The sequence below is a fragment of the Chrysochloris asiatica genome, unplaced genomic scaffold (genome assembly GCF_000296735.1).
Source record: "Chrysochloris asiatica unplaced genomic scaffold, ChrAsi1.0 scaffold00119, whole genome shotgun sequence".
Taxonomy (NCBI): Eukaryota; Metazoa; Chordata; class Mammalia; order Afrosoricida; family Chrysochloridae; genus Chrysochloris; species Chrysochloris asiatica.
Genome location: NW_006408637.1, coordinates 1,973,739 through 1,996,713, shown reverse-complemented (window position 1 = coordinate 1,996,713; position 22,975 = coordinate 1,973,739). Strand labels below are relative to the sequence as shown.

Sequence of the window (22,975 nt, the reverse complement as noted above, 5' to 3'; positions counted from 1 at the left end):
ATGACATATCAGACTAGGGGTTAATCTTTAAAAATTTGTAGGAAACATCAACATCTCAAGAAAAGATCAACAATCCAATTTAAAAACGGGCAGAGGACATGAAGTATATATTTCACCAAAGAAGACATTCAGGCAGCCAATGAACATATAAAAAATACTTGCAGTCCTTAGTCATTAGAGAGATGCAAATCAAAACAACAATGAAATATAGTGTCACCACAGACAAAGTTAAAAAGAAGAAAACAGGGAAGAACAAATGCTGACCTGAGTGTGGAGAGACTGGGACCCTCCTACACTGCTTGTGAGCATGTAAAATGGTGCAAACACTGTGGCATTGGCTCAGAAAGTTGGAAAGAGAAATACCACATGACCCAGCAATCCTTCTACTTGGTATATGTCCTTAAGGCAAGAATTACGGCTTGAATAGATATATGCAAACACATGTTTATTGCAATACTATTCACAAGAGCAAAAAGATGAAAACATACTAAATGCTAATCAAAGAAAGAATGGATAAGCAAACATTGATACATAAACACATTGGAATACTACGCAATACTGGAGAGTGATGATTGATCTACAGAATGCCTCTAATAACCTAGAGGACGTTATGCTGAATGAACTAAGTCAATCACAAACAGATGTATATTGTATGACACCAGTATTGTAAAAAGTCAAGAAAAGGTTTTCATGCTAAAAGGAAAAGTTCTTTGATAGTTACCAGGGGTAGGAGGAAAGGGAGAGTAATTCACTGGCTAGAGGGTTGTTGTTGTTGTTGTTGTTAAGTGCCATGGAGTCAATTCCAATTTATAGACTCTATCTAGGGTTTCTGAGGAATGTATGCTGGGTTTGCACCGCTGAGCTTGTGAATCAAACAAACTTTTTGATCCAGTTCACTATCCTGCAGCGCCACAACAGGATTCTGGCTAGACGTTGTAATTGTTATTAACTGGGGCCCAGTTGGTTCCGATTCATAGCGACCCTGTATAGGGCATCTGAGGAGTAGCTGGTGAGTTTGAACCTCTGACTTTGCAGTTCAAACCTACCTTGCGGTCCGGTGCTAATCCTACAACACCACACCAGGACTCCACTAGAGGGTGTTGTTTTTAAATGCCCTCGAGTTGTTTACAACCCATAGAGACCCTGTATAGAGTTTCCAAGGAGCAGCTGGTGAGCTTGAACTTCAGTTCAAACTGACTTTGTAGTCCAGCGCATTAACCCAAAGCACCATACCAGGACTCCCCATAGAGAGACGACACGTGTTAATTCAAAGATGACAAAGCAGTATACTACAATTGCGGGGTGGGCATAAGAATGATGAAGACATGAAGACATAGCAAGGAGTGCAAGAGTTAAAGGGAATTGAGGTAAATACTATTATATACACAATCCTGCAATACCAGTAATCTAGATACAAAAATGGATACACAGGCTTAACAGGTATAGAGAGAGAGTGGGAATATACCCGCAAATATACCCAGGTTTGACAAAGGATTCTTATACATGGGTATTGACTTTTGCTACAAGCATATTCAAGAGTGTGATGGAGCATGTTGTTATTTAAGTGCTGTTGAGTTTGTTTCAACTCATAGTGACCCTCGATAGGGCTTCCATGGAGCAGGTGGTAGGTTTGAAATGCTGACCTTATAGCTCAAAGTACAGTGCTTATGCTACAGCGTCACATTAGAAGTCCATAGTGGAGCACTGTTGTTGTTGTTAAGTGGTATCAAGTCAGTTCTGACTCCTAGCAACCTTGTATAGGGTTTCTGAGGAGTATGTGGTAGATTTGAACCACAGACCATGTGATGGAGCACTGTTGTTGTTGTTAAGTGGTATCAAGTCAGTTCTGACTCCTAGCAACCTTGTATAGGGTTTCTGAGGAGTATGTGGTAGATTTGAACCACAGACCATGTGATGGAGCACTGTTGTTGTTGTTAAGTGCTGTTGAGTTGGCTCCAACTCATAAACCCTGTAAGGGGTTTCTGAGTAGCTGGAGAGCTTGAACTGCCAACACTGTGATTCAAATCAACCTTGCAATCCAGGGCATTAATGCTCAGCGCAACACCAGGACTCCATGGTGGAGCATACAGGGGCAAAATTAAGAAAACTTCTTAGACACTACCAAACACATTGAAGGAATGAGTTGATGGGTCTGGGGACTCAGGATCATGGTCTGAGGGGACATCACCATGGTCAACTGGCATAACATAGTCCACAAAATAGTGGTCTACATCCTCCCCTTTGGTGAAGAGTTTGAGATTTTAAAATCTCATGTGTGGCCATCTTTATCAAGCATAATGTCCTTCTCCAGGGACTGGTCCCTCCTGATAACAAGTCCAAAGTATGAGAGACAGAGTCTGGCCATCCAGTCTTCTAAGAAGCATTCTGGCTGTACTTCTTTCAGCAAAAATTTGTTTCTTATTTCATGGTACTTTGAATATTCTTCTCCAACACCATAACTCAAATGCATCAATTACTCTATGGTCTTCCTTATTGATTGTACAAATTTCACATGCATATGAGGAGCTGAAAATGCCATGGCTTGAATAAGGTGCACCTTAGTACTCAAACTGACATCTTTGTTCTTAAATACTTTAAGGTCTTGTACAGCAGATTTACCCAGTGCAGTGCATCACTTGATTTCTTGACTGCTGATTCCATTAGTTCTGACAGTGGATCCAAGTTAAATGATGTCTTTGACAATTTCAATCTTTATTGGTCCACTGGTGAGGACTTTTGTTTTCTTTACACTGAGGTGTAATGTATATTGAAAGAATACAACTCTGGCACATAACTTTTCTAATTTTAAGCCATTTCTTGTCCCATTTTTCTGTTTGGATGCCTGTCCCTTGGTCTATAAAACAGGTTCCTCACAAGTACAATAAGTGTTCTGGAATACCCATTCCTCACAACGCTGTTCATAGCTTGTCATGATCCATATAGCCAAAAGCCTTTGCTTTCAGTTAATATCCAACTGACATAACCAATGAGAGCCCTTGTTCCAAGTTCTCATCTTAATATGGCTTTATACTTTTGTGGATGATTTTTTGATTACCTTGAGCAAAATTTTACTTGCGTATTATACCAATGATACTTTCTGATGATTTCCCAATTTCACTGGGTCACCTCTCTTTGGAATGGGCACATATATGGATCTCTTCCAATCATTTGGACAGGTAGATGTATTTCAAATGCCTTGGCATAGACGAGTGAGTGCCTCCAGTGCAACATCATTTCATATAAAGATTTCAATTTGCATTCCACCAATTCTCAGAGCCTTGTTCTTTCCCAATGATGTCAGTGCCCCTTGAATTTTTGCTTCCATACCGTTGGCTTTTGATCATATGCGGCCTCTTTGAAATGGATGAATGTTTTGACCAATTATTTTTGTTACAGTGACTCTGTGTATAGCACCTTCCATCTTTTTGGGATGCTTTCTTCATTATTCAATATTTGTCCATGGAATCAATCCTTAAATACTGTAAGTCAACACTTGAATTTTCTCTTCAGTTCTTTCAGCCTGAGAAATGCTGAGCATTTCTTCCCTTTTGGTTTCCTAATATCAGGTACTATCTTCTTAATTAAAATTTGCTTTCTCCCTATGTAATGTTTTTGATGTCATCTCATAACCCTTCTAGTCTTTATTCATTAGTATGCATTAAACTGAGGTGAGACATATTCAAGATCATATTTTGGTCCTTATAGACTTGTTTTAATTTTCTTCAGTTTCAGCCTGAACTTGCAATATGAGCATTTGATAGTTGGTTCCACAGTTGGCCCCTGGCATAATTTTGATTGATGATACTGAGCCACCATCTCTTCCCACAGAAGTGGTCAATTTGATTTCTGTATATTTCATCTGAAGAGGCTAATGTGTATAATCTATTATGTTGTTTTAGAAAGGTATTTGCAATGAAGAAGGCATTGGTGTTGCAAAATTCTATTTTGGTATCTCCAAGATCATTTCTGCCACCAGGTCCATATTTTCCATGTACCGATCCCTCCTCTTTGTTTCCAACTTTTGCATTCCAAATGCCAGCAATTATCAATGTATATCTTGACTGCATGTGTGATCAATTTCAGACTAAAAAATTTGGTAAAATTCTACAATTTCATCATCACTGGCTTTAGTGGTTGGTGCATAAATTTTGATAATAGAGCTATCAACTGGTCTTCCTTGTAGGCATATGTCTGTTATCCTAAGACATACAGCATTGTATTTCAATACAGATATTGCACTGGTCTTTTGATGATGAATGTAATGCTATTCCGTTTCAATTTTTTGTTCCTTACATAGTAACTATATGGTTGTCTGTTACAAAACACCAGTATCAGTCAACTTGAGTTCAATAATGCCTAGGATATCAATCTGTATTTGTTCCATTTCATATTTTACAAATTCCAATTTTCATAGATTCAGACATCATACATTTCATGTCCAATTATTAAAGGATATTTGCAGCTGTTTTGCCTCATTTTTAGTTGAGCATCATCAACATATAAAGGTCCCAAAATCTTTGCTCCATGCATGTCATTATGGTCATTTCTACTTTGATGAGGTAGCTCTTCCACAATTGTATTTTGAATATCATTCAAGCTGAGGGGCTCACCTTCTGGCACTATAACTGACAATGCTCTGCTGCTCTTCATCAGGTTATTAGTGGATAAGCATTCAGAAGTAGTCCATCTCTCCTTCTTCCTAAATCTGTCTTAGTCTAGAAGCTTCCCTGAAACTTGTCCACTATGGGTGGCCCTGTTGGCATTTAAAATATCGGTGGCATAGCTTATAGCTTCACAGCGACACACAGACCACCAATGTATGACAAACTGACATCAAGTTGGTTCCAATTCATAGAAACTCTGAATATAGGGTTTCTGAGAAGCAGCTGATGGGTTTACACTGCTGGCCTTGTGGTTCCAAGTCCAGTGCTGAGCCTATAGCACCACACCAGAAGTCCAAAGGATATAAAATGTCATTAGAATTAGACATGGTTGCTAGACTTCCCTACCTGATGCACTATGCATGAAAATGAACTAGAATTCTAGTTCCATTGTGTTTATACCAATTATGATGGGTTTTTTTCTGGTATGGCCAGATGTAGTTTGGGGTAGGATAGGAGAGATAAGATATGCCATATTTAAATGATACTGTAGCTATTGTACAGTTGTAGTGTTTGGAAAGAGTCTGTATGAACTGTGAAGGATGAATGTGAAGGTCCACACAAATGTGTGCTTCTCACAACATCCTACCATATATGTAGTGTAAATATGTAGGCTATTAGCATCTGAAATCCAAAGAAAAGCTTAGTTTGCTAAGCGCACTAAAAACATAGTTCTGTAGTTCATCTTAGGTTCATCTAGTATGTGTTATCTAATATCAACTGATAAGGGAAACTCCAGGACTTTTGTCAGTCCACAGGACTATCCAAAACTTCCATATAATATTGGAAAGGGAAATATTTTCTCTATGAACGGCAAGGAGCCTCTCCCAATTATGCTGTTGTTGTTGTTGTTAAGTTTCTTCAAGTTGTTCCAAATCATAGTGACCACCTTCACAATTAGTCCTATGTTCGGGTCCATTGTTGCAGCCACTGTATCAGCCCATCTCATTGAGAGTCTTGCTCTTTTCTACTCACCCTATCCATTAGCTCAAACATGTTGTCCTTCATGGACCGGTGCCTCCAAGTAAAATGTCCAAAATAGGTAAAATGAAGTGTCACAAATCTTACATTTAAGGGGCATCCAAATTAATTCTTCCAAATTCTTTCAAAGCAAATTTATTTGTTCTTCTGGCAGTTGATGGCATATTTAGCATTCTGTTCCAACACCATAATTTAAAGACAACACTATTTTTTCAGTCTTTCTTATACATTTCCCACCTTTCATATGCATGTGAGAACACTGAAAATACCATGGCTTGAGTCAAGGTGCAATTTTGTCCTCAAAGTGACATCTATCCTTTTTAACACTTTTCAGAGGTCATTTAATATTGCATTTGATTTCTAGACTGCTACTTAATGGATGTTGTTGTGGAGCCAAGCATAAAGAATTTACTGACAACTTCATGCTTTCTCCATTTATCATGATATCAGTCCAGATGTGAGAATTTTTGTTCTTTAGGATAAGTTGTAATTCAAGGACGTGCAATCTTTGATCTCCAATAGTAAGTGCTTCAAGTCCCCTATATTTTACAACAAGGTGATGCCTTCTGCTTGAATAAATATGGTAAAAGGACACAACACTAACACACAATTTTCTGGGCATTAGTCTATAAAATTAAATCAACAGAAAAGTAAACCAATGTATTTGATTTGTCACAGCACAGAATGTCAATCAAATTGTAGCTAACCCGATGAGGGTATTACTGGAATATTAATGGTTAACTTCATTCATGTGTAGTTACCACTTCTGAATCTTTGAAGAATTATTTCTGCTATCATGGTGTGTTTTAGAAAGTCAGGTTTGATAACACTGATAAATATAGGACATATCAAATATAAACAGTGACATTCACAATAAGCACCTTCATCAATCAGAAAACCACACGAAGAGGAAGACCAGTATTATTCTCAGATGTGGTTGCATGTATGCACATTATGTACTACCATTAGATAACATTCATATATGATATATTTTGACTCGGCAGCAACCCCTACACAATTGAAAATCTACATATGCAAATAAATCCCCAGCTCTGGTAGCATAGTGGTTATGAATCGGGCTGCGAACCTTAAGGCCAGCAGTTCGAAACTTCCAGCGGCTCCATGGGAGAAAGATGAGGCGTCCTGCTCCCGTAAAGATTTACAGCCTCGGAAACCCTGTACAGGATTGCTATGGGTCGGAACCGACTTGAAGACACTTAACAACAACAACAATTTATTCATAATAATCCAGAACTTTTACAAGACAACACTTTGGGTCCTCAGTTATCCTTTGTAAAATTTCGACCACCATGCTATCGTTACTTTTTTATATATTGTTGTTGTTATGTGCTGTGGAGTCGGTTCCGACTCATAGCAACCCTGCATAGGGTTTCCAAGGCTGTAACTTTTTACAGGAGCAGAAAGCCTCATCCTTCTCCCGTGGAACAGCTGGTAGTTTCGAACTGCTGACCTTGCGGCTTGCAGCCTGATTCGTAACCACTACGCTACCAGAGCTCCTTTTTTAATATATTACAGGTGCTCAATAAATTATGACTTGCTATCAAGTCCCACTGAAAGAATAATGAATTATTCTGCATATGTAATTCTTTCCAATTATAGCAAAGAAATAGAAATACAATGCATAAATGTTTAATATAGAATTATTTCCCAAATGGATATCAATCAGTGTAAGTAAGGAAAACATTATTTGAAAATCATATGAAACAACAAAGTGCTTGAAGCAAATCCTATCAGTAGATAGATTTTTATATACACTCTTATCAAGCAAATAGACATTTAATATACACCTTAAACATATACAATGCTAAATATAGATGTTTAATATATATTAAACACATGTTTCTGTTGTTTTAAGTGCTGGTGAGTCTATTGCCACTCATAGAGATTATATAGGGTTTCCAGTGAACGGCTGGTGGCTTTGAACCACCTATCTTGCTGTTAGAAGTCCAATGTTTATGCTACAGTGCTACAACAGGACTCCAATTAAACATATAGAGGTTTAATATAGAATTTTATTCCCACTGTATTATCAATCAGCCTGAGTAAGGAAAATACTATTTGAAAAGTATATGGTAGAAGCTCAGAAAGCTTTCTATCATATACTTTTTGAAACAAAGCTCAAAAATACTTTTTCAAAGTATATTTGTTTCAAGAAGCTTGCTGAACAGAATCTATCAGTAAATTTCATTCAGTAATTAATTTGTTTAAAATATAGTGCTAATTCTTTGTGGCAATACTGTTTAACATTGTTGTTGCTGTTGTTAGGTGCCATCAAGTTGGTACCAACTCAAAGCAACCCTATGCACAAAAGAATGAAACACTGCATGGTCCTGGGCAAACCTCACGACTGTTGCCATGACTGACCCCATTGGTGTTGCCACCTGGCCAATCCATCTTGCTGGGGGTCTTCCTCTTTTTCTCTGACCCTCCACCTTACCAAATATGATATCCTTCTCTAGTGACCGGTCCCTCCTGACAATATGTCCGAAGTATGAGAGACGAAGTTTGGCTATCTTGGCCCCTAAGGAGCACTCTGGCTGCATTTCTTCCAACAGAGATCTGTTTGTTCTTTTGGCAGCCCATGGCACTTTCAATATTCTCCTCCAACACCATAACTCAAATGCATCAATTCTACAGTCTTCTTTATTCACTGTCCAGCTTTTGCATGCATATGAGCTTATTGAAAATACCATGGCTTGGGTCAAGTGCACCTTAATCCTCTATTGCTCTTTAACACTTTAAAAAGGTCTTGTGCAACAGATTCACCTAATGCAATAAATACGTCATTTGATTTGACTGCTGCTTCCATGAGTGTTGATAGTTGATCCAAGAAGAATGAAGTCCTTGACAACTTCAATCTTTTCTCTGTTGATAAGAATATTGTTTATTGGTCCAGTGGTGAGGATTTTTGTTTTCTTTACACTGAGATACAATCCATACCAAAGGCTATATATATGGTCTTTGATCTTCATCAGTAAGTGTTTTAAGTCCTCTTTACTTTCAGCAAGAAGGTTGTATCATTTGCATATCGCAGGTTGTTAAGGAGTCTTCCTCCAATCCTGATGTCATGTTTTTCTTCAGATAATGCAGCTTCTCAAATTATGTGCTCAGCATATAGGTTGAGTAAGTATTGTGAAAGAATACAATTGTGTCACACACCTTTCTTAATTTTAAACCATTCAGTGTTGCCATATTCTGTTTGAACAACTGCCTCTTGGTCCATGTACAGATTCCGCATGAGCACAATTAAGTGTTCCAGAATACTCTGTAGGTGCTGACTATATTGCATTGGATTAAACAAATAACTTTGCCTTACTAAAAATTTTACCATAATGGAATGCAAATCAGGAATTAGTATATGGACTTGATATGTATTCAATGACCAGTTACTCAAAATAGATTAATTCTTCACATTCCTCTGATGAAGATGGATATTTAAATTTTTTTCTTGTAATAAATGAACTAATATTATTGTGAGTCACATCTCAAAATAATGAAAGTGTTTTCCTACCACAATAAAAGCTCAAACCATCAAGTTTAACAACAACAACAAAACCAAGGACAAGTTTAACCAATACAATCTGGCCTTATCTATTTGAATGGAGTATGATAATAAGAAATAAAACAGAGACTCTGGAAGGTTTTCCAGACTGCTGAGTCAGAGAGAAATATTTTGTAAAACTGGTCTATTTTGAACATCTAGAAGCTCATACACAAAATATCCCAGAACAGAATAAAACAAATTTTCCTTATAATGCAGTTGTTTCCAGAGATCTATCATTTTCCTTGTTTATTCAAGTTTTTTCATATGAATGTGCACCATTAAAATAAGCCATGCATATATAAATGTGTAAATGTGTGTGTACACACACACACACATATATGCAGGAGTTGTGGTGTGGCACTATAGGATAAGTGCTTGACAGCAAGTTTAGCAGTTAAAACTCTACCCACTCTTTGAAATACCCTGTACAGGGTCGCTATGAGTAAGAACCAATTCAGTGTCACTTAACAGTATATATATGCATGGTTTTAAATGCCCACAAGTTGACTCCAACTCATAGAGGTCCTATGTATAACAGAAGAAAACAGTGCTTAGTACAGCACCACACTCAAAACCAGCAGATCAAAGACAATTGTAAAACAAACTGAAAAAGTGTTTAAAGATATTAGAGACAAAAATAGGACTGAATTGTGACATTCTCCTTGATATAACCAAAAGTACTAAAAAATAACTGAAAAGAGAACTGCATTTTTACTACATACATCAGTATCATTTGATGCCATGTGTCCGCTAAAGTCAACTCATACACCACTACCCATAACACACATTTCCAGAGACTAAACCATGTCATGACACTTAACTATCTTTTGTACTGTGGTGTGAAAAAAATATGCAATGTTGAATACAACTAAATGTCTCACCACTTGAACTGAGATGAACTGTGGCAATATACAGAAATGGGGTTAGAATGTATTAAATCTCATCTCCAACATTATACTAGTTGTGTAACCTTTAACAAATACTTTAATCTCTCAAGAACAGATTTGTTACATTAGATAAGTTTCTTCAGCTGTAAAATACGGCTAAAAATAGCATCTAGGCTAATAATAGTATGAATATGTACTCACTGAATCTACTTCATGTGTAGATTCAATGAGTACATATAAAGCAAATGAAAACAATACTTGGCTCAAATGAGTTTATACACAGGTAGTGCCAATCATTATTATTTCTGAAGAGAAATTGTGAGTAACCTTGTAAGCAATACTTGGAATCACTCTTTTTAAAACTGAAAACACACATTTGTCCTATCTATTCCTAGACACCACCACTTATCTGTCAGTTTACCATACTCTGGTGGCTTTCTGATGCTGTCATTCTGGAGGCTATCTATGCCACTTGTACTTTAAATACCAGCAAGGTCACCCATGGTGGCCAGGACTATTTCTTATTATTTAGTCACTGAAAACCTTGTGTATAGTAGTGGAACACCATCAGATAACACCAGAATATTGAATACTGACCCGTAATGAAAAGCACCAGAATATTGTCAGAGATGGTGCTGGCAGATGAACCACAAAGGGTACAATGCACTCAAAATTGGCCTGGGGAAGAAGTGCCTCCTCAAAGTAGAGTTGACTGTGATGACCTGAATGGCATATAGTGTTTGGGATTCCCACCCCCTTGGTACACAGGGTTGACAAGGATGGGCAACTTAGACATTAACTACACAAAATTGGGGAGGAAAGGGGGAACTGCAAAGACAAGAAGTGACTGGCTTACAAGGTTTCAATAGAGAACCTAGATCCAGAGGGTACAAGGGAAAGGTAGAATGTCCACTGAGTTGGTTTCCAACCTGTCTGGATGGGGCTGATGAAAGGAGATGGGAATAAGACTCTTGTGGTTCAATAGTGAATGATTGCTAGCAGGATTGACTGTGAGGGTTGGAAAGGTAAAGGTAGACATTTTGTAGCAAAAGGAGGGGAGTGGTTGATTTTGCAATGTAGGAGTAGAGGTCCCTGGGACCATGAAGGGAGAAAAGCAGAGTGCAGGACCCTATCCAGAGAAGCAGTCACACCAGAGGTGGAGGCAGAGGGGATGACGAGGAGAGATGGAGCAGCTCTAGACTCAGGGAGGGAAAGGGGTTGTATGTAGACGGCCGGGAAGCAGGCTTGCAGGGTGTACCCTTTGATTGTTTGATGATACATGCAGGGGACTGTAATCATAGCAATGAAGTGAAATAAGATAAGATGGATGTAAAGCTATCGTTCTCCCATATAAACGATCACATAATTCACAATAAAAAAATAAATGAAAAAATAAAAGACACGGTGCCACCCCAAATGGTTGATGTTTAACAATTTCAAGAGCTAGTGTATGATCATTGATCCTGAAGGAAAAAGCCAGGGTGCACTGATGCCACTGACAAAGAACAAGGCTCCAGAAATTGATGGGCTACAAAGTGAAATATGTACTCACTGATTAGTACCAAGTAACTTGGAAGACAGCTTCTTGTCCATCTGATGAAGAAATCCATATTTACACCCATTTCAAAAAGAAGTGACCCAATGGAATGCAGAAATCATCAGACAATAGTATTAATGTCACATGCAAGTAAAATTTTGTTAAACATAATTTTAAAAATGGCTGCAACCTTACATTAATAGGTTACTGCCAGAGGTTCTTGCCAGATTCAGATAGACAAGGATGTTGAATGAAGGATATAATTTATGATGTTAGATGGATCTTGGCTGAAAGTAGACAATACCAGAAAAATGTTTACCTGTGCTTTACTGACTATGCAAAGTCTTTCCATTGTGTGGATAATGAAAATATGGACAACATTGCAGAGAATAATATTCTGAAACATTCAATTGTGCTCTTGAGCAACCTGTACATAGACAAAGAGGCAGTCATTTGAACAGAACAAGAGAACACAAAATAGTTTAAAATTAGGAAATGTATGCACCATAGTGGTTACAAATCGGGCTGCTAACCTCAAGGTTGGCAGTTCGAAACTACCAGCTGTTCCACAGAAGAAAGATGAGGCTTTCTGCTCCTGTGAAGACATACAGCCTTGGAAACCCTGTGCAGGGTAACTATGAGTCAGAACCAACTCCATGGTACTTAACAAGAACAACAACATGCTGTATTTTTTCACTATACTTATTTAATCTTTATACTGAGAAAATAATCTGAAAAACTGGTTTACATGAAGAAGAATGTAGCATCAGGATTGGAGGAAGAATCATTAATAACTAACAATATGCAGATGATACACCCTTGCTTTCAGCAAAGTGGACTTAATGAAGATCAAAGACCACAGCCTTCAATATGGTTTGTGTCTCAATGTAAAGAAAACAAAAATCCTCACCACTGGAGCAATAACATCACAAGTAGAGAAAAGACTGAAGTTATCAAAGACTTCATTTTGCTCAGATCAATCATCAATCAACACACATGGAAGCAAGAGTCAAGAAATCAAATGGTGTACTTCATTAGGTAAATCTGCTACACAGGACCTCTTCAAAGTATTCAAGAGCAAAGATGCCAGTTTGAGGACTAAGGTGAGCCTGACCCAAGCCATGGTATTTTCAGTAAACTCATATGCATGCGAAAGTTGGACAGTGAATAAAGAGGACCATAGAAGAATTGGTGCATTTGAGCTATGTTGTTGGACAAGAATATTAAAAGGTCCATTGGTTACTAAAAGAACATCAGATCTGTGTTGGAAGAAGTACAACCAGACAGCTCCTTCAAAGCAATGATGGTCAGACTTCGACATTCATACTTCAGACATATTATCGTATTATTCCAGGAGAAGGACATCATACTTAGTAAAGTGAAGGGTCATAGAAAAAGAGGACAGCCTCCAACGAGATGGACTGGCACAGTGGCAGTTACAATGGGCTCAAGCCTAGCAAGGATAGTGAGGTGGGCACAGGACCAACCAATGTTTTGTTCTGTTGTGCATAAGATTGCTATGAGTTGGTACTGATTCGAGGGCACTTAACAACAACAACAACGATTTTTACAAAGTAATTAACAGGAACTCTGGTAATGTAGTGGCTACAAATCAGGCTGCTAACCTCAAGGTCAGCAGTTTGAAACTACCAGCTGTTTTGCGGGAAAAAGATGAGCCTTCTGCTCCCATAGAGATTTACAGAGTCTGAAACTGTATACAGGGTCACTATGAGTTGGAACTAACTCCACGGCATACAACCACCACCACCATCACCACCACCACCACCACCATCATACTATGTAGTTGGAGTCCCTGTGTGGCACTGCAGGTTAAGGAGCTGGAATGCTAGGCTGATTTGAACCAAAAGGTTGGTAGTTCAAGCTCACCAGCTGCTCCTCAGAAACTCTATACAGAGTCACTATGAGTCAGAACTGACTCAGAGGTACTTAAAAACAGCAACATACTTAAAGAGCAGTCCTGGTGTGACACTGTAAGATAAAGTTTTTGACCACAAGGTTGGTTTGAACCACAAGGCTGGTGGTTCAAACACATCAGCCGCTCCTTGGAAACCCTATACAGGGTCACTAAGAGTCGGAACTGACTCAACAGCACTTAACAACAACAATACTTAAATGGGAGTCCTGGTGTCATGCTGCAGAATAATCCATGGGACCGCAAGGTCAGTTTATGGCACAGGTAGTTGTTCCAAACCCACCAGCCACTCCTGAAAATCCTAGACAAGGGTCACGATGAGTCGGAACCAACTCACCAGTACTTAACAACAATTCTTAAATAGATTTAGTGCAAATAAATATGGTTTTCTTATTTATGAAGCAGAAAAACATGAGACCATAAACATTATTGTGTATGTATTATATACTCACACATAAAATTCCTTCTATTACTCACATTCTCATAGAGGGCTTGCAGGGTCTCCAGGTCAACTACAGAATTATCCAAGTTCACAACAGCTGTGGGGGGTTGGGGGGAGGGTAGAATGAAAGAAAAATAGAAGCTGTCATAAGCCAACTGTAAAAAGATACTTGATCAGTAATAATATTCTCGATGCAAAAGTCAGAGAGTAGAAGGGCTTTAAGTTCAATGTTTCCACATATCTCTTAAGAACAACCATGCCCCAGAAACTCCATAATGGCATATGTCAAGTATTAAAGTTTTCACTTGCTCCCCAAATACCAAATCCCATGATTATAACCGAAGTTTAAAAATTCAGTGCCCAAGTTTAAAAATTAGAAAACTTTGTACAATATGAGAAAAATCACTCCTGTTACAGCCACCTCCTATCTTTATATCAATAAATGCTCACATCTACCAAATTACTTACAGTCATTTGCTAAAGGTTAAATCTAACGTCTAAACTGGCAGACTTAGTATAGAAAAAAGAGATGCATTTCCTGTAATAATCACTTAAATTGTTATAATCACAGGTCAAAAATATTTTCATTAAAAGGTGATCATCAAAATGATCTAGTATATAATTTATATACTAAGTAAATGATAACAAGGAGCCCTGGTGTTATGGTAGATTGGATGAGGAGCTCGGCTGGTAACTACAAGGCCAGCAGCTTGAATCTACCTGTCACTTGTTGGGATAAAGAGGCTTTCTGTTACTGTAAAAATGAATGCCTGCCAACTTGGACAATGGCTACCCAAAATGGGGGGCAGGGGGGGGGCAGGGCTACAAAGGCAAGAAGTGACTGGCTTACAAGCTTTCAAGAGGGAACCTAGAGCCAGGTGGCCTGGAGGAAGGCAGAATCTCCAGTGAGTACTATCCAATCTGTCTAGGCGGAGCTGATGAAATGAAATGCAGATGGGTCTTTTGTGATACAATAGTGAATAAGTGATATCAGGACTGATTGTGAGGGTTGGAAATGTAAAGGTAGATGTTTTATAGCAAGGAAGGGAGTGATTAACTTTCCAGTCTAGAAGTGGAGGCCCCTAGGACCATCAACGGAGAAGAGCCTAGAGTGGGACCCTACCCAGAGAAGCAGTGATGCCTGAGATGGAGGCAGAGACGATGACGTGGAGCGATGGAGCAGCTGGGGACTTTAGATCCAGAGAGGGAGAGCGACTGTATGCTGAAGACAGGGTGGGGGTGCGTAGTGTAGGGGGCAGGCTTGCAGGGCATACCCTTTGGTTGGTTGATGATGCATGGAGGGGATTGGAACCATGGCAATGACATTATATAGGATAGAATGAATGTAAAACTAATGTTCTCCCATCTAAACTATCATATAATTCACAATTGGAAAAAATAAATGAATGAATGCCCGCAGAAGGCCTTACAGGGTCTCTATGAGTCAGAAACAACTCAATAGAATACAACCATGACCACCACAGATGATAGCAGATCCAGCCTTAAATAGCTGCCCTTAAAATACAACAACCCATGCTTATATCAAGAGAAGTGGAATGGATAATCAATAACGGGGAATATTTTACCTTTTATTGCATTTTGGGCCTGGGAAACATTGCATTATATTTAGCAGTATTAGGTTTCACAGAGTCCGCTTTGACTCATCTAATACTATAAAATACTATATATAAGCTCTGGTGGTTACTAACAGAAAGGTCAGTGGTTCAAACCCACCAGCTGCTCCTTGGGACAAAGATGTGGCAGTAGGCTTTTGCAAAGATTTACATCTTTGGAAACCATATAAAGCAGTTCTATGGAGTCCTGATGTGGCGTTGTGGGTTAATGTGCTGGACTGCAAAGTCAGTTTGAACCACAAGGTCAGCAATTCAAGTTCACCAGCTGCTGCTTGGAAACCCAATACGGGCTCACTATGGGTGATTAACAACAATGCTGTCCTCTAGGATCAGTATGAAGAGGGAGACACAACAGTACTGGGTTTGGGTTTCGTGTCTCATTATTTGGTTCAATTATGCTGTTGTTGTTGTTGTTGTTATGTGCCGTGGAGTCGGTTCCGACTCATAGCGACCCTGCACAGGATTTCCGAGGCTGTAAATCTTTACGGGAGCAGACTGCCTCATCTTTCTCCCACGGAATAGCTGGTAGCTTCGAACTGCTGACCTTGTGGTTCGCAGGCCGATTCGTAACCACTACGCTACCAGGTTCAGTTATAGGTTATTCAAAATGATTCTGCATTTTCTGAGTACACATTAGATAGAAATGAGGTGAACTGTCCCTAATTAGATTTTTTCCCCTAACCAAATTCATGACACATAGCCTGTGAAATTCTCTTCTATCTTCTTCTGTCCATAGAATCTTTCAATTTTTCAAATCAAGGCTTAAATTTTTCTTCAGTTCTTTTAGCTTGGGAAATGCTGAGCATATTCTTCTCTTTTGATTTCCTAAATCCAGTTGTTTGCACATTTCATTATATTTGACTTTATCCTATGGGACTGACGTTTGAAATTTTCACTTCAGCTCTTTTACCTCATTTCTTCATTTTTATGCTAAAGAGCAAGTTTCTGAGTCTCTTCTGACAGGAATTTGGTTTTATTCTTGTCTTTTTAATGACCTACTGCTTTCTTCCTGCATAATGTTCTTGAACTCAGTGATGCTGAAACTGAAGAATTTGAGCAGCTTTTTAAAGGTGACCTGATACCATAGTGGATTATGGCTGTGCTGCTAATGACAAGGTCAGCAGTTCAAATCTACCAGTTGTTCCACAAGAGAAAGAAGAGGTTTTCTATTCTTGTAAAGATGTATAGCCTGGGAAATTACACCAGAGAATGGGCAACAATTTATGATCAAAAGTGTAGCATTCACCTAATGTCTTAGTCATCTAGCGCTGCTTGCTGTAACACAAATATCATAAATGGATGGTTTAACAAACAGAACTTTATTCTTTCACAGTTGAGGAGGCTTGAAGTCTAGATTCAGAGTGCTAGCCTAAGGGATGGCTTTCACTTTGTTGGCTCTGGGAAAAGGTCCTTCTCTCCTTTGAGCATCTGTAGGCCGCCCATCATTCCTTGGAGCTCTCCATGTCTTGGCATCAATCTTCCCCTGGCTCTAGAAACTTCACAGTGTGGGCACGCTAGGTCCAAAGGACACACTCTATCTACTGTTGGCTCTTTGATTTTGGTGGGATTAGATTCTTCCGAGCTCTGCTCACTTCTTCTTTTATATCTCAAACAGATTTGACTCAAGAAACAAACTAATCCTATAGATTTCATCATAGGAGTGTGGATTAACTACACAAAAGATAATTACCTCACCAGAGCAGAGGATATCAGGTCATACCATGGAGTAGGATTGAATCATATTATATCACCTCATGGAGGTGAAAATTACAACTTAATTGCTAAACCAGTTGCTAGACCAAGCAAAGTTGACACAAAAGCTTAACTATTAAACCTAAGGACAAAATTCAAAAAGTTGGGAAAGGAGGAAGAATGGAGACAAGAATCACAGAGAAATATTGCTGCAATGAAGAGACTGCAATAGAGATGAAATGAATTATATGATTTGAATGCACAACTGATGATTTCCTCTGTTAATCTCCACTTGATTCACAATAAAAAGTTGGGTGTTTTTTAAAGGTATATATCCAAATAAAGGAGCTCTGGTAGCATAGTGGTTACGATTCGGACTGCGAACCTCAAGGTTGGCAGTTCAAAACTACCAGTGGTTCCACAAGAGAAAGATGAGGCGGTCTGCTCCTGTAAAGATTTACAGCCTCAGAAACCCTGTGTAGGGTCGCTATGAGTCGGAAGCGACTCCACGGTACATAACAACAGCAACAACGTATCCTAATAATCTATCCAGGAAAACAAAATTAAAGCAATAGTTTTGAGCAGCTCCTGAGAGTAGATCTCAGTGGTCTCCTGTGCAAAAATTGGGTCATATTTGCACCAGGTAAGCTAGTATAGTGTCTGCTTCACACGCCAGTCAAACAGATTTCCAAACTCTTGTGATGCCAGTGTTCACAAAACATGATACTACCTACTATTAAAAACTTTCAAGGGCTCTGAAGTAAAAACAAACTATAATTCAGAAATGTATCTTAGCGAATAGTCTCTTGCAAGCTTTAATTCAATAACAGAAATAATTCCCTCGCCTTACCCAGCTAAGTCTCTAGGACTTAAAAAGCTAACACAACTTAATGCTGAGGAATATTTACACGTATAGTTGCAGGGACAAGTGCAAGTGATTAGCACAAATTAACCACAAAAAAAGAGAAACAAATTATCTGTATTCTGGCAGAAGAAAAATAATAATTAAATTCCAACACATTGCTTTTATTAGGAAGGTAAAAAGAAGGACGAAGGGACTAGAAGAGAAGGAAATTAACATTCATTCTTACTTTTTTATAAGCCTTCCCCCTAGCCTCAAAGGTTGGGCCATTTAAGGTTTTTATAGGAAGTGACGTGGGCATCTAAATTACTGGCCTTTTTCTGCAATTTTTTATTTTCTTAAAATGTCTTCCTAAGTGTTATTAACCCTGGAGGTTATACTGTGTACATTGAAAAAAATCAGGATCCCCACCTGGAAATTCCAAAACAGTCAGAATGCCATTCTGAGCTGATCTCTCTACCTTGAATTTAACTGGTTCCGCAGATTTCCTCGGAAGTTATTTTCTAAAGGCACCCGAAAGAGACTAAGACAAGGGTATTACTGAGGCAACTTGTTCACACCCACCTACTCATTGAGGAGATACATTTAAACATGTTTTGTTTGGAATAAGCCTAGTAGCAATATTTTTTGACTTACCCACAAACATTTCTCTTAAGGCAGTTTAACATGGAAGGCCTTTGTTCTAAGGGACAGATAATAAATGCTAGATTTCCATACATTCTGTACTTGAATTACATAAAGAAAGGCTTTCCTATATGCAGAAAAAAATCTGATACACAGTCTGACACTGGTTCATCTCAAGCATACTTGCTTATACAAGGTTAACAACGTAAGTTACAGATGAAGTCAGTAGGCTAGATACATCTACAGGCCTTGTTTATAAGAGCTGTACAAGTTAAATTGTTAGAGAACAAATACACTGTGTTTGAGTCACTATGTCGCCTTCTTGTCTAGGCACAAAGAAAAAAACGGATACTAAGACTGTAATTCGTTCAGAATAAAATCTTCAAATGCAAACATGATTGCCTCTGTACACTATTTAATCTAGTGATAATGCATTTCATTTTAGGTTTTGGAGAGATTTGTTGATTTGACCAGACCAAGTAGTACTCAGTGCTTATCTCAACTATTTAGATAAGATTTATTTGACTTTGGCAGGTGACAAAATCTAGGGGTGTGGAATATGGGATATAGAAGAAAAGACTGGCATATTCCCAAATAGTTTCAAACAATGTACTTTGTGTAAAACATTCACTGTCAGTTGAATAGTTTTTGTAAAGCAGCTCTGGAAAATGTCCTTTATTGGGCAGAAGGGACTTCACCTTCTTGCCTACATAAGTATTTTTGCTGTTGGAAGACAGAGCTTCCTTAGAAATAGGGCTCAAACTTTGGGATAACATTTCGCCACTGTTTCCTAACACATGATTTAAAGGGAGAACTGTATGCTACAACTATGTTTCCATGACTCCATATATGAATATAAATATATGTGTGTGTATATAGATATAGATATGGAATTTGAGAGAGTTGTAAATTGGATTGCTAATCACAAAGGTAGCAGTTCACTAAGAACATCAATTGGCCTCTATTTTCCAGCAGCCATAGAGGAAGGAAAATCAGTGATAGGAGGAGAAAATGGAATGTAAAGTTAATTGCCTCCATGAACTACCTCCATAACCATGAGACCAGAACTAGGTGGTACCTGCTATTATTATTGAACATTTTGTTCAAAGATTCTATAGAATACTCATCAACAGGGAATACAGAACAGAATTTCAAATTCTCTTAGACGCCAAACATTCTGGAACCGGGAGGCTTAACAACTCCCTCTGAAACTATTGCCCTGAGATAATATTTAAATCTTAAACTTTAAAATTATCCCCAAAAGTCTGATTTAAACCAAATAATGGGTAAGCTGAACTATTAAAAAAGTCTGCCTTGAGCATTTGTTTGTGTTTCTGCTCTTTTAAGATCTATATGGGATCAAATGGACAACAGAAACATGAAAGATAGACAGGATATTTAGGGGGCAAAGAGTTTATGTTAATGAAGGAACAATTGTGAGAATAAGGGTAAGACAGTTACACAACTCAAAGAATATAGTCAGTAGAACTGACTCCATGACATATAACTATATACATACTGTAGTTAAGTGTTCCTACCCACATTGACCCTCTATAGGGTTTCCAAGGAGCAGCTGGTGAGTCTGAACCTCTGACCTTGCAGTTCAAATTCAAGCCAACCTTGTAGTCCAGCACATTAATTCACAGTGCCATGTGAGGACTATATATATATACACACACACACACACACACACACACATACATACATGAGTCATGGTGTGGTACTGTGGGTTAATGCATCAGACTGCAAAGTCAAGGTCAGCGATTCAAGCTCACCGGCTGCTCCTCAGAAACCCTATACAGGATCGCTATGGGTTGGAACTGACTAGATGGCACTTACCAACAAAACAACATACATATATATAGACACACATATGTATAAGGAGCTCTGGTAGCGTAGTGGTTACGAATCGGGCTGTGAACCACAAGGTCAGTAGTTCGAAACTACCAGATGCTCTGTGGGAGAAAGATGAGGCTTTCTGCTCCCGTAAAGATTTACAGCCTCTGAAACCTGTACAGGGTCGCTATGGGTCGGAACCAACTCGATGGCACTTCACGACAACACTGCCTGGTTTGGATGTTACAAGATCAAGCTAGCTGTTCGCCTTTGAACCATAATGGCAAGAAAAGTCAGCACATCAAAATAAATCCCTCTAAGACTGAAACTCAAAGGGAAGCCATGAGCAGACTTGTATGCTCATTGGCAACTCCGGCCTCCTGCCAGGATACTTGTGAGTGAAAGTGGGGGGAAATGAAACAATTGACTTGAGTTTGACCATGTTCCATAGACTCCTGTTGATCTTGAGAAGAGAGAAGAGAGGAAAGTCTGGCTGGTCTGAAGTTCAGGGACACATGAACTCTTGTGCCCATGGACACTGACCTAGCCACTGGGAGCTAGAGTTGAAAGTGAAGCAGCCAACTAATCTAAAGTGGGAGGCAGTGTGTGAGAACTCCCAAATCTGCAGATAGTACCCATTTGACCTAGCTTGGATGGCTTGCTGACCAGACTTGTAAAGCTGAAAATAAAGAAGTTTGATAAAGGGAGCAAGTAAAAATTACTACAATTTGATGAACTGGGCCTTTGCTCATAGATGTAGTTGTTGAAAATTCAAATCAAAAGGTAAGTATTCTTCATATCCAGGATCAAGCTTGCCTCCTCAGTATACTTAGTTGATAGGGATGAGCAACATAGACATTGGCTATCAAAAAGAGGGGGCTATAAAGACACAAAGTGGCTGCCTTAAAACCTTTCATGAGTGTACTTGGTATTTGAATGAGGAAGGTAGAAGGTAGAATCCCCACTAAATAGTTTCCCTCTCTTCTAGATGGCTGTGGTGAAAGGTGATGGGGGATAATGGGAATAGGATTTTATGACTCTATTGTGAGTAATTTTTATCAGGACTAGTTGTGATTGTCACAACTGTACATGTACAAGGTATGTACCTAAAAGTGGAGAGTAAATAATCTTTCATTTTAGGAGCAGAGGACCATCAAGAGGGAAGAACATAAGTGGAGCATGGGATCCTAACCAGAAAAGCATCAACAGTAGAGACGGTGGCAGAGGCAATGGCATAGATAGACAGAGCACCTGAGAACAGTAGGCTCATGGAATGAGAAAGGCTGTGTGTCTGTGGGCAGGAGGCTGGCTGCAAAATGTGCCCTTTGGACATTTCAACAAATGGTGATTTTTCTGTTTTATATGTGTACATCATTTTTCAAAACGGTGAATAGAGGTAAATACTACTAACAGATGGTACATGGAGGGGATTGTAAATCATTACAATGAAACAAAATATAATTTGTTGAATGTAAAACTGATGATCTGCCATGTAAATTTTCACTCAATTCACAACAAAAACTTAAAAAAAAAAAGTCATTGGTCCATAATCTCCAACTACTGATCCTTCCTCTTTGCATTCCAATCTCAAGTAATGATCAACACACACTGATTGCATGTTTGATGAATTGCAGACTGAAGAAGTTGGTAGAATTCTTCAATTTCATCATCACTGGATTTATAATTGGTGCATAAATTTGAATAACAGTAGTATTAACTGGTTTTCCTTGTAGTTGTATAGCTATTATCCTATCACAGACAGCATAGCACTTCAAGATTGATTGTGATATGTTTTTTTGATGATGAATTCAAAGCTACTGTTCTTCAATGTGCCATTCCCAGCATAGTAAATCATGTGATTGTCTGATTCAAAATAGCCAGTACCAGTCCATTTCAGCTCACTAATGCCTAGGATATTGATATTTATATGTTTCACTTCATTTTTAACAAATGCATGCATGTTCTACTTCTAAAAGCTCTTACTACAACTAAATAGACTTCATATTTATCTTCATTCAGAAAATGAAAGAGTATAGCCCTGTAATAATTCAGCATTTCCATAACACTCACTAAAATCCCAAAGTACAAAACATCTATAGTGCTCTCAGATAAGTTCCTCTTGAACTTTAAAAACTCCCTCCTCTCCATTTCTGTCTCACTCCCAACTACTCCATTAGAAGTAAAGCATACTGTTGTTGCTCTTAGTTTCCATACAAGCAACTCTGACTCATGATTAACCCATGTAAAACAGAATGATCCACTGAATAGTTTTCATCTTGTCTAGACAGGTCTCGTGAAAAGAGATGGGGATAAGATTCTTA

The 22,975-nt window shown here is 38.6% G+C and overlaps 1 protein-coding gene across 1 annotated transcript in view; it reads right to left on the bottom strand.

The window, feature by feature from the left end:
• The window catches only part of FMN2 (formin 2), a 655,381-nt gene that overhangs the window by 261,163 nt on the left and 371,243 nt on the right, over window positions 1-22,975 (bottom strand). The window contains exon 9 of the mRNA XM_006868578.1: window positions 14,042-14,103. Within this exon, the coding sequence (XP_006868640.1) occupies window positions 14,042-14,103 (62 nt within the window). The remainder of the gene's footprint in view (window positions 1-14,041; window positions 14,104-22,975) is intronic.